At 39.7% G+C, this 17,536-nt stretch overlaps 2 protein-coding genes and 1 long non-coding RNA gene across 7 annotated transcripts; 2 read left to right on the top strand and 1 right to left on the bottom strand.

Annotated features, from left to right (window-relative positions):
* Positions 1–198: 198 nt before the first annotated feature.
* LOC308325629 (mucolipin-3-like) lies at positions 199–9,038 on the top strand. Of its 3 annotated transcripts, XM_080778187.1 has the most exons (14): positions 199–246; positions 389–1,186; positions 2,433–2,664; positions 2,773–2,940; positions 3,098–3,251; positions 4,215–4,296; positions 4,371–4,467; positions 4,813–4,912; positions 5,198–5,310; positions 5,561–5,710; positions 5,952–6,053; positions 6,271–6,393; positions 6,795–7,001; positions 8,496–9,038. In XM_080778187.1, exons 3-14 carry the CDS (start codon positions 2,437–2,439, stop codon positions 8,634–8,636), a joined length of 1,665 nt encoding a protein of 554 aa, XP_080634313.1. In that variant the 5' UTR covers positions 199–246; positions 389–1,186; positions 2,433–2,436; the 3' UTR covers positions 8,637–9,038. The 3 variants fall into 3 exon arrangements, with proteins under 3 accessions (XP_080634313.1, XP_080634314.1, XP_080634315.1); XM_080778188.1 differs by lacking the exon at positions 199–246 and having other exon boundaries at positions 365–1,186; positions 2,435–2,664; XM_080778189.1 differs by lacking the exons at positions 199–246; positions 389–1,186 and having other exon boundaries at positions 1,759–2,664.
* LOC308325651 lies at positions 5,144–9,690 on the bottom strand. Of its 2 annotated transcripts, none has more exons than XR_013965053.1 (3): positions 9,304–9,690; positions 6,762–6,985; positions 5,144–5,433 (listed from the first exon to the last, which is right to left on the bottom strand). It is a non-coding gene; the product is annotated as an uncharacterized lncRNA (long non-coding RNA). The 2 variants fall into 2 exon arrangements; XR_013965054.1 differs by having other exon boundaries at positions 6,787–6,985.
* On the top strand, positions 9,149–16,819 carry ssx2ipa (synovial sarcoma, X breakpoint 2 interacting protein a). Of its 2 annotated transcripts, none has more exons than XM_080778184.1 (13): positions 9,149–9,368; positions 10,557–10,723; positions 10,897–11,106; positions 11,302–11,412; positions 11,491–11,626; positions 11,739–11,814; positions 12,632–12,812; positions 13,417–13,564; positions 13,834–13,970; positions 14,305–14,478; positions 15,233–15,344; positions 15,685–15,817; positions 15,933–16,819. In XM_080778184.1, exons 2-13 carry the CDS (start codon positions 10,592–10,594, stop codon positions 16,003–16,005), a joined length of 1,623 nt encoding a protein of 540 aa, XP_080634310.1. In that variant the 5' UTR covers positions 9,149–9,368; positions 10,557–10,591; the 3' UTR covers positions 16,006–16,819. The 2 variants fall into 2 exon arrangements, with proteins under 2 accessions (XP_080634310.1, XP_080634309.1); XM_080778183.1 differs by lacking the exon at positions 9,149–9,368 and adding an exon at positions 9,946–10,345.
* The last annotated feature ends 717 nt before the right edge of the window (positions 16,820–17,536 follow it).

Genomic DNA, 17,536 nt, shown 5'->3' with positions numbered 1-17,536 from the left:
ATAATTTGATATGGTTTATCATTATCTTTATTATGGCCACTTATTTACTAAAATGCCAGACTCAAATGTTCTCGCAGCCTAGACCCATGCTCATGTTTTCTCAATGTTCAATAATGCATATCTTTCTGAAGAAATGATATAGAGTAGACTATGATATTTTATGCTACCCCCTATCAAGTTATGTTTTCTTGTGTAGGTGTAATTAGTAGGTGTCCTGACTCATTGTCTGTCACATTTGCTGCTCATGTCTTTGGAAAGTATGGGCTGTATTTTGCGTGTCTTAAGTACCAGGTCTTATTCCCTAACTTGAGTAAACTAAAGACCTGGAGGCGTGATCAATGCCATTTGGCTATTCTGAGTGGCCAAAGAGCATTGATCACGCCTCCAGGTCTTTAGTTTACTCAAGTTAGGGAATAAGACCTGGTACTTAAGACACGCAAAATACAGCCCTGTGAGTCTCTCTGATTAACATGGCAGATTGATACAGTTTGAGATATGTAGTGAACACTGGGATGATCTTTAATAACTTGTAATAATCTTGTACTTTCCAATAGTGTCTTCTGATACTGATAACTGATACCTATATGGTGCTTTGTCTGCTTTCCATTTTTAATGATTAACAGCATGTACAGTAGGCCCATGTCAATAATTTGTTTCCACTTCATCACTACAGACTTCTGGAATCACAATGTTGCTAGTTTTCTTTCTTAGTAAGATTGTTCCTATAGTAAATGATCATGAACTAAAAAGTGACATTTTTATTTTGTATTTTCTCAAACTGGTTTTATGGTATCCTCATGTCAAGTTGGCATAAACACAATTTGTATAAAAGGATGAGTTTCCTCTTTTCCTATTCAAAATACATGCTAATTGTATCTGAACTAGAGACAAAGAAAGACATTTTTTTGTAATACTCATTTGAGCACAATGCAAAATGGCATTGGAACCACAAAAAAAAAACATTCATAGATCTCATGTGTTTGCATGTAGAGAGCTACTGCAAGTGGGAATTCTATTTATGTTATGGAAAAACTGGAAAAGCTTAAAATGACGCACAGGAATGACAGACATTGTGGTGAAGTCTGCTGTTGCGACTGACTCGTGAAGTTCAGGAGCTACAGCGCAGTACCAAGGCTCAAGCATTACACTAGTTGCTCCCCAGCAAGAGCAAGGTATTCTTGGACAGGTAATTAATTTATTTTTTTCAATTACACTTTAATTAGTTCATGTGTTGTCTACTGCAGTGATTTGTAGCATTGTTTTTTGCCTTGTTGAAAAGTAATGTTGGACTTTTTGAGACAGTAGCCTAAATATTTTTACTTAATTTACCAAAACAAATCTTCTAAGATCATGTTGCATACTTGTATTATGTAACTTGTATATCTCTGCTGTCTGGAGGAAACTCCAAAATGTTCATTTTTCAGGAAATGAAAAATATACATTTTTCAGGAAATGAAAAATATAAAAATTTCAAGAAGTTAAGAAAACCTCATTTTTAAAACAAAGCAATACAGCCTCACCAAAGTTGGAGTTGTAACTTTATATATTGTCAATTATTTCCATGAGAGGGAGAGAGGTGGTGGAGTTAGTTGCTTTAGCAGACATTTTTAGGGTCCAATGGAGTTAGGAGGTTTTGTCCAAAGCACTTTTTACTACTTTCCAAAGTTTCCATTGGTTCAATATTTTCGAAACAACACGCAGACGTAAAGGGTGTTCAATATCACTGTTTTATGCCAAAATAAATCAAAAACCTAAAGAATTTAGTTACCGGTATCCTCCCGGTAGCAATGATATGTAACTGGATCACTTAAAATATTACATTATTGAAGACACTTCTGGCTACAATTAACCACAATTTAATTTCACAATGTGTTGCACACTAAGGACAGCATAGAGATGGGAGCAGGTAGGCTATAGCTGCTGTATATGCAGAAAAACCAGTTTGATAAACATCAGAATGTTTGGTATGGCTGAACTCTTCCCTTGTCTCCTGAAAAACCGAACGCATTTGATGTATATTGTACTAAAATGGTATGGTAAAAATGTTGAGGTAAACATGAATAAATATCCTCATGACAATATGCATTCTTTTAATAATGGCTTAGTTGACACAAGTAATATCTATCGTATCTTCATCAAGTATGCTGGTACTGTAAGTAGCGTATGTGCGAGGTTCTGAATAAATACAGCCAGCTTTGTGTGTTGCCATGAATATACCTTTAACTAAATACATAATGATAATGTGGGTAATGGCTTAGGTTCAAGGTGGTCATTGTCACATGCATCATGTACAATGCAGATTAGTGCAGCAGTATATATTCTGAATACTGTTTTCTCTCTAATCATTCTAATGTGTCTATTGCATTCTATTGACTGATGGACTTTGATGAAGTATTGAACCTCAATGTAACCCCTCCCATCATACTTTGAAGAGAAATGGAAGAGATTGAGTCCCTTGTGGCTTCGAGGTCAGAAGAGAGACCTTTGAATGGCCACTGCAGGTGGAATGGTGCTAAGCAGAGCCCTGAGTCTAAAGTAGTGGAAGATTTCAGGAGGAGACTCAAGTACTTCTTCATGAACCCCTGTGAGAAATACAAAGCCAGGGGTCGCAAGCCATGGAAGCTGATGTTACAAATTTTGAAAATAGCAATCATCACAATTCAGGTGAGATACAGTAGCCTAACGTCTTCCGATCTCAAGCAAATTTACAGAATGACACAATCTATGCATGCATTTTGTGCATTTTCTCTGTTTTATTTCTGTTTCCTTCAGTTAGTTTCATTTGGCCTTAGCAATGAGATGATGGTCACATTCAAAGAGGAAAACCTGATGACATTCAGGCATCTATTTCTCAAAGGGTACAAGGACCAAAGGGTCGGTCATTATGCAGTGTACACACAAACAGACGTCTATGATCACATCGACTACATCATTGATAAGGTGCGGCTTGGGTCATTTAGAATTATTATCAATATAATGTCTTTCCTGTTCAACAATCAAATATTGGCATTACCCTGACCCATTCCTATACTATAACTGGACAACAATGGTTTTATGTCAGTTCTTGTCATTTACTATTCTCTCCAAAACGTTTTAGTACATCAACCTCCAAAACCTGACAGTGGGGAATCATGCATATGAGAGCGTTGACGGAGTTTACACCCCTCTGTCTCTCTGCCAAGAATTCTACAGGAATGGCAGCATTGATCCTGGAAATGAGACATTTGACATTGATCCGAAAATTGAGAAAGGTAGCTACAGAAGCATATAAGACACAACACAACAAATTATTTTACATTAACAGGATTTTTACTTGAGTTCATTTACAGAGACACATATCTCCCGCTTATCTTACTTGGCACTAATGATACGTGTAACGTAGCTTGCAGAGTTAGCTCAGTCAGATATACTCGAGCGGGTTCATTCTATGCTCAAGGGACATAAATGTATTTGAGGGGTGAATATGCTGCATTACTATGTGGGTGTACTGTATACAATGTTTGTAAGACCCACACGTCATACGCTGATGTGGCAGTCAGCTGACCAATTGGGCGGTGTATTTAAGCTCACCTAGACTGCATGCTTCTTTTCCTGCCTTCATTCTGCATATGGTTTCTGGTTGTTATGTGATAGTTTGCTCCCACCGCCACCCCAGCACCACCGGTGGGCTGTTATTTCTGTTCCCCATGGGGGGTTGTTACTGTATATCTATCTCCCTGCTCTATGTTATGTTTAATGATGGTGTTTAATTGTGCCGAGCAGGGAGAAAACTGCAGCAGAGCCGAATGCCAAGATAATATATTATATGCACACGTATTCTGATTCTATAATAAATATTGGTTAAATCCAATATCCAAGTCAGATAAATTATCTGTTATCTGTCTGAACTACATTTACCATTCCAAATGCAAATGCAGCAAATTGTAGCCTATCCAAAAGAGATGCTGCTTTTCTATACATAAATAATTATATGGGCTGTTTACCTTAAATGGCCAGGTCCAACAGTTTTTTTATTATGTGTTTGATGATCTAGTGTTAGATCTGCAATGCTGAAGATTACTGATTCATAGTGCAAATGGAAAATAACCACACTGTGGATTTACTTGTGACTAGTACACAGAAAGAGGAAACTTCTGGCAAAGTAATACCTTCTACCCAGGCATAAATGTAAATTGATCACCCTAAACCGTTTTTGCTATTTTCCTCTTTTTCAGTCTGCAATTCCATATACCCTATGAAACCCTTTGACAGTGACAGTTTGGCACGTAACCTGAACTTCTCTCTGGATTTCAAAAGGTGATTACAAATACTGGTGGTTTCTTCCTCTGTTGAGAGAGCAATGCCTGCTAAATGTTTGTGTGTCTGTCTAGGCTGCTATCAGTGAGCATCAACGTCACACTGAAAGCTATCAATCTGCAGACGGTGCGCCACCATGAGTTACCTGACTGTTATGACTTCCATATCATGGTAGGTGACGTGATTTGAGTTAAAAATGTTTGCTTTGATATATATATATCCTATATAAGATTTGCAAATAGCTACAAGCTCATAGCGGTTGTAGTATAGTATGAGCTTTCATATCTTCTTTGAATTGCCAATAAAATATATGTCTTAAATCTCAAATTAAACAGATGCTTTCCCGGTTTTAATGGGTTAAAAAAAGCATTTTTTTTCTTTTCGTTTTGTTTGTTTGTTGTTGTTTTTGGGGGCGGGTGTATAATGATCATCTTCTTGCATGGCCTGTTTTACGTGTGGTTAATGTTTCCATGTATCCAGAACTGATTCATGGAATGTTTCCTTATTTTTGTACAGATCGTGTTTGACAATCACGCGCATAGTGGAAGGATCAAAATTCACCTGGAAAATGATGTTCAAATTTTTGAATGCAGAGACTGGAATGTGGCTGGAACATGTAGGTATCATTATTTATATTTGTATTTATCTATTTAAAAAAATCCAAAACAAAAGCGTTTAAACTGTCTTTTATTTATTTATACACTGAGGATTCCCAATTTTTCAAATTTAAAGAATTGCTCAAGCAATCTCAGATGTTTTGTGTTAAAAGTTTTTATTGCATCATGATCAGACCAATCCTACTATTAAACAGTGTTTTTCAGCTTCTTTTCTTCCCTTTTCTTTAAAAAAAAAGCAGCATTAATGCAACTTCCTTCCTTAAATGTGTGTTTATCCCCTCTAGCTGGGAAGAATGATTACCTTCTTTTACTGTTTGATTCTCTGGTCATCCTCGCATGCTTCACTTCTTTCATCCTGTGCACACGCTCTATCATCAATGGAATCCAACTACAGTTTGTAAGTAATGAAACAAATAATTGGATGATTATGAATGATTAACATTAGTGGTTAAATTCCAGATGCTGCTTAACCGAAGGGATGTGTCTTCTATCTTCGTTCTTTCTTCCACTGCCCCCTCCCCTGTAGCACAGAAAGAATTCTGGTTATTGACAGACGTTTGACTTAATGTATGATGGTAATCAGTATTTGGAGGGAAATACTTTTGATATTGGTGTGCTGTCATGCTCTTTATTTGTATTTCTCTCAGGAGTATAATGTATTCTTCCATGTGTACTACAACAAAATTGTATCGTGGTCCGATCGGATGGAGTTTGTGAACGGGTGGTACATGCTCATCATTGTGAGTGATACTCTGACCATCGCTGGGTCTGCGCTCAAGATAGGAATACAAACAAAGGTTTGATGTTCATCATTTTTATCATCAGCTTATCACTAAAGCTTTTGACGCATATTTATTATTTATCAAGCATCATTCACACTGTAAGGGGGATTAAATAGAATCAGTTTTGTTAACTGGCCGTGGTTAGTGTTCAGAGATTATTTAACATTATTCATAGGTTGTTGAGAGATAATAATAATATTGTAGTATAAATTATATTTTTTGATTTCACACGACTGACCTTTTCTCTCTTTTACAGTATCTGACAAACTATGATGTTTGCAGTATTTTGCTGGGGACAGCTACAATGCTCGTCTGGGTCGGGGTAATGCGTTATCTTGGTTTTTTCAAGAAATACAATGTAAGAAACTCTACTAAACTACCCTTTGCAAAATAATACATTGGGCTGTTAAAATTATTAAAATGCTTTTATAATCTCCCCCCCCCCCCCCCCCCCCCCTCACCACAAAAGTGGAGGGGGGAATATGAAACATTCTCTGTCAGTTCGTTGGTGCGCGTGTGCATGACAGTCCCAAAGGGACTACATTTACTATTTGCTTGTTCTGTTTCTTCATTAGATCTTAATCCTAACTCTAAGGGCAGCACTCCCAAATGTGTTCCGATTCTGTTGCTGTGCCGCCATGATCTATTTGGGATACTGTTTTTGTGGCTGGATTGTACTTGGGCCTTACCATGAAAAGGTATTATGCTGATCATGATTGTATTCTATGTGTTTATTTCTATTTTGGATGTAAAGGTAGGTAGACATTTTTGTTAAAATGTTTTAAAATGTGTTAAAATAGCTCTATATTCTGAATCATTGATATAGAATGTTTGTTCAGTAACAGGAGACTCCCTGTCTCTCCACCTCTTTAAAGCAGAAAATGTATTTTCAGATCAGGATACCTATTTTATCCAATCAGGAGAGAGAATTTGCACAGGATACAGATTAAACAAATTAAATTGGATGTGATTTATACACAAAGAAATAAGTCGACAAAAATGGGACAGGAATACTATGAAGCTGATAAATCTTTTTGTTTTAACCAAACTATATCACGTACCCTACCTTTAAGTCATAAAATCATCATCACCATTTCAGTTCCGAACATTGGATAAGGTGACAGAGTGCCTGTTCTCGCTCATCAACGGGGACGACATGTTCTCCACCTTCCAGAAGCTCAGGGAGAAGGGCTACATGGTGTGGCTGTTCAGCAGACTCTACCTGTACTCCTTCATCTCCCTCTTCATCTACATGGTGCTCAGCCTCTTCATCGCTGTCATAACAGACACCTATGAGACCATCAAGGTTAGCTTCCAGTTTACATAGCCAGCACAGCATGCATCGTAGTATTACGTTCAAAATGTTCAATGCTCTTTGACTTTTGCATGCAATAGAGTAGTGCTTTCTCTGTAATACACACATTTACAGAGGGATACCTGCAATAATGTTTTGCTGTTGGGCAGAAGTCTCTATCTCTATATTACAACTTTTTATGTTTCATCGTACATTAATGCCCTACTTTGTCGCACAACAGTGTCATGCAAAAGTAGCAAAAAAGGAAGACTTTTGCTATTTTTAAAAAAATTGCCTGTGGGTTTTCTAAATAGTTTTAAATTTAATTTCCGGAAAAGTAACGGTTTTGGAAATAATGAGTTTTCCACCCGACAATGCATATTTGTGTTTGTGCATTATGGATGCATTATATTGAGATTTACTGTATGCCGATAGCTGATCATTTTCATGGTCACGTTGGCAGATCCCTGTGTATCACAGTATCAACTGATACTGATATGATATCAATATCAAAATACAGCTGCAAGCAGCGATAAAATGGGGTTAAAAGAAAATAAGTTCCTCGTCAATACAGTTGTTCTCTTGTGGATGCTGTCTGTCTTCTAATGATAGTGCTTTCTAATCTCACAGTGTCTCACCTCTCGAATGAGCTATACGCAATATGAGCGCTTTAAATTGCTGGTTGGAGAGTGGAGATTATGTCACTTTTTTTGTTACGCTGATTGGCTGAAGGGGTTAAATGCTGTACTGTATGCATTAGCAGGGTCCAGACTCCATACAAATGTGATATCAAGGGGAGTGGTTAACCAGGCTACGAAAACCTTTGACGTCGCTTTTTTGACGTCAGGAGAAAGCCTTGGCAAGCCATGTAGCGTGAGGCAGCTTGATGTACAAGTACACCCCCTGGACATGACGCTAGTATGTCGCAGGGACTGAGTGCCAAGCAGGGAGGCACTGGGTAGGTCCCGGCTGGGGATCGAACCCAGTCCCCACAAGGCCTGCACTGAGCTTGTCAGGAGTGGATAGTAGATCATCTATAATTCATTAATTGGGAGATCTAAAGGACAAATCACTGTGAGCTTCCCATGACCCTCTACCATATTGCCGAATTTTGTGGAAAGCGACAACACAGAACTGCCAAAACTGTGAAAAATGGCAGAATAAAATGAATTGTTTCAAATACAATAAGGCGTCTACAAAACAAACACTGATTTATAACTAAACACTGACTACACTGTTTATTCACTGAATGATACTTACCGGTACTTCAACTTAAATGTAGAAAACATGTAACATTTTACATTGCTTTCATTTTGTCTTTCCATTCCATCAACACCTGTTGATTATTATTAATGCATCATCATATCGGTACAACATAGCAGACTTTGATATCGATGACAATCATTGTATTGCAATCATTGAGCTCCATTGTCTGATACAATATTCCTATTGTGTATTCAATGAAATATCACAGGTAATTACATCACATTACACTTTGTTTTCTAGCAACACCAGCAAGACAAGGTGCCAGTGTCCCAACTCCAGGCCTTTATAGCAGAGTGCAGGGACCAGCCTGAGTCTGGGAGATACCAGACTGATGAAGACCCTGCGTATTGCTGTTCCTCTCCATGCTGTTTGTTTGGATGAACAAGCAAATGAAAGTCAGGATTTCTGGTCTCACATCTATTCTGGGGGCTCAAACTCCAAGTTGACATAATAAGCTTGAATAAGTCAATCAAGTAATGTATTGTGTGTGATTCTATAATACAGGTATGTATGCCTATATCAATCATTTGGGAGAAAATGTATCCGTGAAGGTTTTTAATTGTATTATGTGTAAATAAGTATTCATAATAAATTATAATATTGAGGTCAGATAAGCTTCAATTTCTCAGCACTGTCTGGTTTGATGAATGAATGCATCAAAGTTGATGAGAGCCTGGAGCCAGATTGGCACGACCATGAATTTGTCAAATCTGTTCATGAAAATAAATAAAATATAAAGTATATGGATAATGGATGGATCCAGCCCTGGCAGCCCACATATACCCCGCCCACTATCTGAGTGGTACTCTGCACAGCTTCAGTCTAGTCACCTGGACGCTTCTCATTTACATAATCAATGATATCATACAGCTGAGCGCAGGTTCACGTCCAATGCACGGGCCAGATACTGGTTGCTTGACAACGCGGTCTCCAATGACGTTGAGGTTTGGTTTGAAGCCAGCCAGCACAAGATTATAATATCAACTGTCTCACTCTCACTTCAAAACACACACACATTCAGTCAGTGAGTGTCAGCAGTGCTACGTACGTTTGTCTGCCTGGGATACCGCAATTCTCCGTGGGCCGTCTTGGACTTGAAGGTGAACAAGCCAGGTAAATATTTTGCATGTGACATTTAAACCAAGTGGGAACTATACTATAGCACGACTAAACTTGTGCGAGACATACTCATAAAGCGTTGTGTATAACCTGCTGTTCGAGCTAAATGAGTGATCCCATTAAAATCGCCGTTTAGGTTTAGCAACGTCTGCTACATTGGACGGCCGTGTCACCGTGCACGTCATGTAGGATTAACTTGCTATCACGCTACGTAGCTGTATGAAGACGAAGACGACACACGCTGACCGAACACGAACAACGCCGACATTGACCTTTAAACTACAAATATGTGCATTCTTCTCGGAGCGTGTGTCACACCGACAGTCTCAATGTTTACAGCAGCAGCACGATAGCTGGGGAAGAACATGGGGAGGAGAAGGAGGAGGAGGGGGGGGGGGGGAGACGTTTTTCTGTCAGGCAAAAAGTCCACTCACACATGTTTGTAAAAGCCATTTTACATTACAATGGCGTGTTAATATAACGAATGTTGAACTGCACTTTGAATATCTTCCGAGACATGAAAGTACTTGGCAATGGCTAGTCTTGTGGGTGTGTAATCTGGTTCATCTAGTTTCCCCAGACTGTTTTAAAGACCATAACAATATATTCTAAAGCCTTTCCAAATGCTGTGCTTTGTGTAATCCTGTCTCCTGTTTTATTTTTTCCCCTTGCAATAGTGTATTAGTTTTGCTGTGCTGCTAACTCTCATCCAAACTCAATTTAATAACTCTTATACATACAGTACTATTGAATTTGGCACACAATTTGCATGTAATCCGGTCAGATGGTGACTGGTCTCTGTCATGGCTTGCTGCTCTATTTCAGGTCTCTTTTCTGACAGGATTCTGTGATGATCAGTGTGATCTGCTGCTTGAATGCTAATCTGCCCAACCATCTCACACAATTAATTACCTCACCAGTTTAACCCATTGAAATGGGAGACCCGCCTCCACAAATACAGCAGGCTTTCGGTAAGCACACATGCCAGTGATGTGTATGCATCTTGAGTAGTGCAAGAATAGAAGGACCTATGTGATATTTTTGTGGGACTTGCCATGGGACTTGGCCTATATTTGTGTTCTCGTTTCAGAGCTGCAGCCTAGTTCAAACCTGCAGAGGAATAATGAGGTTGTGAGGAACCTTGTCATCGATGAACTTGTACGTCTTTCTTTCTCTGTTTAGGAAACCATGAGATTTCCAGCATATCACAAGTGACAATGTCTCCCTCCAAACAGAACAATCTTGCATCAATGTACTCTTCACTGTCTCTGTCCAGAAGCTCCTACAATATTGTAAGTGCCTTCTGTACAGAGGAGAATGTACCTCAGTGCATCGCATACATCAATCGGGTAAGACATTTATAGCACGTGTCCACAATATAAGTAGGTTTCATATTGTACCAGTGTCTATGGTTTGTGTGGGTCTATTTCGATTTTCTTTATAAGCATTTTGCTCCATTTATTAAAGGGTATGCTTTGCTAACATCAAGGCACTGACCCCATTCCTGTCCTGTATTTCACAGGAGATGGTTGTGTTGGGTGTCTCCTCCACACTGAATGAGGCTAGCTCGGCAGAAGTAGCCAGCCTGAACACCGTGCCAGCTCTGAATGCCATTTACCAGCTGCTACAGGTACATAGACACAGCCAGCAACCACTGGAAACACTGGAAAATGAGAATCTTAAAATGGCCAGCGCACTAGAACAACTGCAGACAAGCAACTCCAGACTCAAAGTAAGTCAGGCTATTACTACTATTTCAAAACGTGTGCACTTGCATCTTTTTTTCTCCCCCCCCCCATGTGCTGTACTTCCCAATTCCCATAAACATTGTCTTTGAATGTCCTGTCAGTATTACTACTCGGTCAAAAGCCCTTGTTGCTTGTTTGATGTTAGGCTCATAATAGGGCTTTGTACATTCCCCTCCCAGGATCAGTTGGAACTGTCCAAAAGGGAGACGGCAGGTCTCTGTGAGTCAAAGAGGCAATTACAACTCAAATTGAAGACGTTGCAGAGCTGCCTTAAAACTGAGAAGGATGAGGTGAAGTTTATTTTTTGTATTGTATGTATCTTTATTCTGCCGACGGTCAACCTGACTGTTTGTTTGCGTTCTGCACAGGTCCAAAAACTCCAGAATATCATAGCTAGCCGTGCGTCGCAGTACGCTCATGATGCCAAGAGGAAAGAGAGGGAATGCACAAAACTTAAAGAAAGTCTAAGCCAGTTACTGATTGACAGAAAAGATAAGAAACTGGGTAAATGCATGTTTGTTTTTTAATTTGGGGATATACATTGTACCCACCTTTTTGTCTTCTCTTCAGAAATGTGTAGTGGAATTAATTTAGGCCTTCTTACTGTCCCTAACAGCTATGAGTTTGTTGAACTACTTGGGACGGTCGGATGGCAAAAGAAGCCAGTGGAAGACACCAAAAGCAGGACCAAGGTACTTGTGTCACAATGTTGGCTAACTACATGAACACCAGTGTTGCTGTGCTGAAATGAGCATGACGGCACACCTAGCCGTAAATGGAAGATTTGAGAATGGATTAATCACATAGAAATGTTATTAGTTGTGGTAGTTGGTGATTAGACTTTTTTGGCTTAGGAATGGAACAAAAACGGCAGGTATACGCTCCTGTATTTTAACAGGAGTGTTAATCAGTTATTATGGTGGTACTTTGAGAGCCAAATATTTTCTGAGGTGGTACTTCAGTATAACAAGGTTGCAATAGAGTACCACCCGTCGGCAAAGTATATAGGTTTAAGACGGTAAGTGGTTAAATAAGCCACAGTAGTTGTGCATCTGGCTTTGTCGACGGGCGTCGTCAATTGCCCATGTTCGGGAGGAGGGAAGGTTGCGGTCTCCTCACTGGCAGGTGAGTCGGTAGGATATGACTGTAGTGTGGGCAGGAATCAATTGGCATGAAAAAGGGGTAAATGATTGGCCACTCTAAATTATTATATTTTTAAACGGTAATGGCTATGGTTTCATGGTCGACATTCTTCAAAATGGAATTAAAACAAATGCCACTGAAGGCCTTGGAACAGTTCATTGGTGTACGTGTTTTGAAATGTAATGAATTTGATCAATGCATATTCCTTTTGAGAATTCAAGCTTTCATACCTTTGCTTTCTTTTGCATTATCAGTGGAGGTTGCATTACAGTATCAAGAGACATTTTCTGCCAGGAGTTTGTCTATTTTCTTCTTTTTAATGAATACATGGCATTGATCAGTTTGTTTTTGAATTCCTTTCTCCAGTCACGAGGCCCAGATGTTCAAAACCCTGCTGAGTGACCACGAGGCACGGCAGATGCCTCTAATGCTGGAGAATTCTGAGCTGAAGAAAGTCCTCCAGCAGATGAAAAGGGAGATGATGTCCATCTTAGGTCCACGGAGGCCCTGCTCCACTGGAGCTCATGCTGATGACAGTCTTGAACAGGTTTCTTAATGTCTTATTTTTGAAGCGATACAGGAATTGCTGTGCTGTCGGCACTAATCTGTTGTGTTTCAGTGAAATATGGGCACTAATATACTATAAAAGTGTCAACGTTTCAGTCTTTGAAAGTTCAAATGGATAGACTTACCACGTAAGCATTCCATATGCCTTTTGTCCTGCCCCTGGGTAGCACTGCACCTTAATTTTGATTGTAGGGAGGAAACTGTTAATTTATTATTTTTTTTACAATTGATGCATTTATTTGATTTGCACATTTGTAGTAATCAAATCCTCTTAGTGTAAAAATTTGAATGTCATACATTTGACGGGTGCAGGCTTTAGTTCCGACATACTATTGATCCGAAACCTCAATCCAAACCTAACCCTAACCGCAAGCACGGGAGCAGCGCATGTCGGACCATTGCTTTTTCGCATCGCATGTCCCCCCGCTTCGGATCTTCGGTCTGTCGGAAAAGCGTGCGCACCCCCATTTGACTGCGTTTTAAAACTTTCGAGGCAACTGTCGAGTTCAAATAACTTTGAGCCTCCTTACTGTGTACATAATAGGGCATTGAACATGACTCCCCTTGTCTGCTGGTGCTCTCAGGTGGGTTTAGACAGGGAGGAAGAGGCAGGTGACTCCAGCAGAGAGACCCTGGACCAATCCTGTGAACTTGCTAGGGAGCAGCTCACAAACAGCATCCGACAGCAGTGGAGAAGACTGAAGAACCACATGGAGAGATTGGACACCCAAGGTACTGCAGTGCTATCGCATCCTTTTTGACAGGTTCAATGGCTTTAAAGTCATATTGTCTAACTTAAAAATGTCACAATAAATGTGTTTTTTTTTTTTTTGACAACTGGGAGCTGAATTGGTAGAGGGCCTGCCTGCGAAGTAGAATGTCCTAGATTTCATTACCGACACCAGCAATGTGCTGAGGTGCCCCTGGGCAAGACGCTTAACCCAAACTGGACCCATCCCACCCCTGGGGCTGTTGGTTAACCTTTTGTATATTTTCCTTAGTATCTCTAGTTCAGACTCAGCAGCAGCCGGGTACAGAAGTGGTGCCCAGAGAGATCCATGAGCAGGAGATGGAGAGAATGAGGATGGAGGTGCAGCAGTGCAAAGACTTTATTCACACCCAGCAGCAGCTTCTCCAGGTTAGGCCCTGCAGGGTTTCGCTGACATTTTCATGTCAAATTCCCACATTTGAAATGCTTGGGTCCCAGGGACATTTGGCATGATTTCTAAGGGGGGGAGATGTACAAGCCCACAGCATGTTGTGAGACATTGCCAAAGCATTTCCGGGGGTCCCAGCCAAAAACTTTGAGAACCCCTGCTTTAACCTATAAAGTAGAATACTGCTACGATTGAGTTGGGAACATATACAGTACACAAAGTCTCTTTATGTGGCTATTTTGGAGACTTTCTTTTTTTTTTTTTTACATATTCCTTTAAAAAAAGTATGCTTGTGTATTTTGTCTGTCTGAGCAGCAGCAGCTCAACTCGTCAATCGATGATGAGACCGCAGCTATTCTCCATGGTGGCTATACACTGGAAGAGAAGGAGCGACTCAAGGAGGAGTGGCATCTCTTTGATGGGGAGAAGAGGAACTTTGAAAAGGAGAGGCAGAGCTTCACTGATGCTGCGATCCGCCTGTGTCGTGATGTATTTAAGTTTTGTATATCTCTGATTTATTACTATTGGTCCATGTGGAATCAAATGTCAAGAGATTATCTTAAATCTGGCAATGTAACTACATTTTAACATATTCAAACCGTGTCGTAAGCAGGGGGGCAGTCAGACAGATATTTTGTGAAGCCACTAAGGAAATGAAAGTTCATATAATGGCCTGTTGTGGCGCTGTCATTGGACCCAGAAAAACCCATATCCCCATAGAAGTCCATGTATTTGGGCCCAACTTCACCTAGACTGTATTACCTTAATAAACATGGTCATGAATACTTTCTTCTTCCAGTCACTAGTTTAAAGTCTCATTTCTAATGTCATAATATTCTTTTTGGGAAATTATGGTCCCATTAATTTAAAAAATGACCATAAAGTTGTGTATGTAATGAGGGGCGTGGCTACCGTTACAGTCTATGATAGGGATTCCCCTCCCACTCAAGTCAAAATAAAAACCAACGGAGAAGAAGGGGGGGGAAGTCCCGCCTCGTTGTCTGGGCCAGCCAATGGCCAGCTGGACCTAAACTACAAAATCTAGAAAGATGGCGACTTCCATTGCAAGGACTGACGGGCTTCATTTTACGTTCATGTTAGACCCGGGGAACGCTTTGTCAGTCTATGGTCGTAAGGGCAAAATGTGTATGAATTAAGGCCAAAATACCATGTGAATATGGGTGCGAACTTACCTGTACCTGCTGTACCAACATGACTTTACTTTCATCCTTGTGTTTCACAGAAAAAGACCTTCGAAGAGGACCGGGCCTCCTGGCTTAGGAACCAGTTTTTGACTTTGACTCCATTTGCGGACCGCAAGCATTCTTTCTCTTCTCAAAGTGCCTTATCGATCAGTAAGTAGTTTGTTTGACTATTAAAAGGGATCCCCATAAACTGACACCTGCAGTCCAAGGCAATGATATGCATTACAACACAAATGGGAACCACAAAAACATGTCGCATAAAATGGAACGTATCATTTACTGTGTATGTACTGTATAATCTGCACTCTAGTTTTTTTTGCTATAAAAATAAATTAATAGTGCATTTCAGTAAACTCGAGGTGACAAAAGTGGAGCTGCAGATTACATTCTAACTCCAACATGTATTCCGGAGCTAAACCATTTAGAGCCCATAAACGAGCAGTATTTGATTCTGTATACATTTTATGCCTGGGTTTCACTTTCATTACAGGAAGTGAACCGGAGATGAGGGGGTCTCCCACTTCAACATACATGCTCTGTACTCCCAGAAGTTGTGGTGGGCCTGGTAGCGTTCCTTCCACAAACGATCTTTACCGCACACTTAAACTCATACCAGACAGAAGGTACACTTTTTATTATTATTTTCCCCTCGTAATTCAAATTATAGGACTACTGTCATGGCTTAATCTTTCAGGCTATCACGGCTTAATCTTCATTCAGGCTATCTTATACTTATAGATCCGCCAAGAATTCCACACGACGAGAGAGCTGCCAGGAGCCCAGTGTTTTTGGCGATGCAGATACTTGCTGAAATCGAAGCACAGACTTTGTATTCGTCCAACAAAAGAACAGACAATCAAGTGCCTTTGCTATGGACCCTTATTTAGATGACAATCCCTGGTTGAATGTTTGATACTACCTCAGGATGCCACCAACTTTATTATAGCAGAATTATCGTGTTTGTTTTATCGACAGTCATGGGTAATTCTAGCCGCAAGGAACTCCGGATGTTTAATGTAGAGTTGCAACACCAACCATTGATGGCCCATACATTCAAACGGAAGAGTCCCATCTGATTGTATTAAACGGCGTTAAACTCAACATTATTTGCAGCCGTACACCTTTGCAGATGTTTTTTGTTTCGTAAAAATCCACCTAGACATGTTATGAGCTACTTTCTGTCAAATTCCGTGCAGGTGATAAGTGTCGGGCTGTTGGCGTTTGTAAGCGCTCATTGGAAGTCACTCAACGGGCCTCTGCCACCTTAGAATTTGCTCATGATGCGACAGGAAGTTGCGTTATTGAAAACGAAAACCCAACGTGTCTACGGTGGATATTTACGAAACAAATTTTGCAGATGAGAGTATAATTCAAGCTTTCCGTTGGTGGTTGGTGCTGCAACTAGATTCAACATATTAAAATGCAATCTAAAGTTTGCGGCTATTGTCATTTTGACATGATCCATTGAAAAATGTTTGATGTTTAGGTGTTTAATATATTTAGATAAAGCTTTTGTGGTAATTTTTAAACACTCCAGTGTTTGTTTAAAGTTTCTACTTTTTTATTGTATAAGCTTATGTTTTACCTACACTTGTGTCTCTGTGCAATAAATATCTTATTTTTAACTTTTGTCTATTTGTTGGCGGCAATGGTGCGTCATTCCTACTTTCAGGGCCATTTTGGCCTAGTAACTTTTTCAACTTATATTTTTTTCTCTGAGGGCATTATTTCAATATTTCCTTTTTTTTTTACACTAACCGGGGGACATTCTATCTATGCTAAAGATGGCCAATTTGGCCATTATACTCGTGTAATGAATATGGTAGCACATTGTGAACACAGTAAAAATCTATGAACCATATTTTCAATTCTGTAAATGTATACATTTCCTCTAGGCCTACAGTTATAGTAATGCTTTACCACATCAGTAGTCTTGCACAGCCAGAACTATTCCACAATCTCAACGCATTTGAAAATTTCAAGAGGCAACAGTTTTGGCAATGCGAGACTACCACATCAGTAATGCAACCTAAAACCTTGCTTAAAAAGCTAATTAAACGGTGGCTAGAAAGATTGTCTGCCAGTAAAGGACAAAATTGATTTAAGCTTTAAAAATACATTTACCATTTGGTGAGAAGCAATAGAACTATAATTCAAATAAATTGTGTTTTGATTTGATTAGTTGACTGATAAACATGATGGAAATGGCATTCTCCAATCAAAGGGATGCTTATTTTACACAAGATATACTGTATTATGTCATGGGGACACTGCACCGAATAGGAATGACCCTGGCCTGTTTTCATACTTTTGTTGCCCCCTAGTGGAGTAAAAGCGAGATT

Source organism: Protomyctophum bolini (genome assembly GCF_963924005.1).
Source record: "Protomyctophum bolini genome assembly, chromosome: 12".
Classification (NCBI taxonomy): domain Eukaryota; kingdom Metazoa; phylum Chordata; class Actinopteri; order Myctophiformes; family Myctophidae; genus Protomyctophum; species Protomyctophum bolini.
This window is presented reverse-complemented; position numbering and strand designations above follow the sequence as displayed.

What these genes read in the sequence shown, in the direction of transcription:
- ssx2ipa (XM_080778183.1), top strand. Translation starts at nt 10,309, where the DNA reads ATGGGAGACCCGCCTCCACAAATACAGCAGGCTTTCG. An exon ending in ACACCAAAAGCAGGACCAAG is followed by an intron (nt 11,815 to 12,631) that starts GTACTTGTGTCA and finishes TCCTTTCTCCAG; the next exon opens with TCACGAGGCCCAGATGTTCA. An exon ending in CGATCCGCCTGTGTCGTGAT is followed by an intron (nt 14,479 to 15,232) that starts GTATTTAAGTTT and finishes TGTGTTTCACAG; the next exon opens with AAAAAGACCTTCGAAGAGGA.
- LOC308325629 (XM_080778187.1), top strand. Translation starts at nt 2,437, where the DNA reads ATGGAAGAGATTGAGTCCCTTGTGGCTTCGAGGTCAGAAGAGAGACCT. An exon ending in TTCTCTCTGGATTTCAAAAG is followed by an intron (nt 4,297 to 4,370) that starts GTGATTACAAAT and finishes GTGTCTGTCTAG; the next exon opens with GCTGCTATCAGTGAGCATCA. An exon ending in TTGGGCCTTACCATGAAAAG is followed by an intron (nt 6,394 to 6,794) that starts GTATTATGCTGA and finishes TCACCATTTCAG; the next exon opens with TTCCGAACATTGGATAAGGT.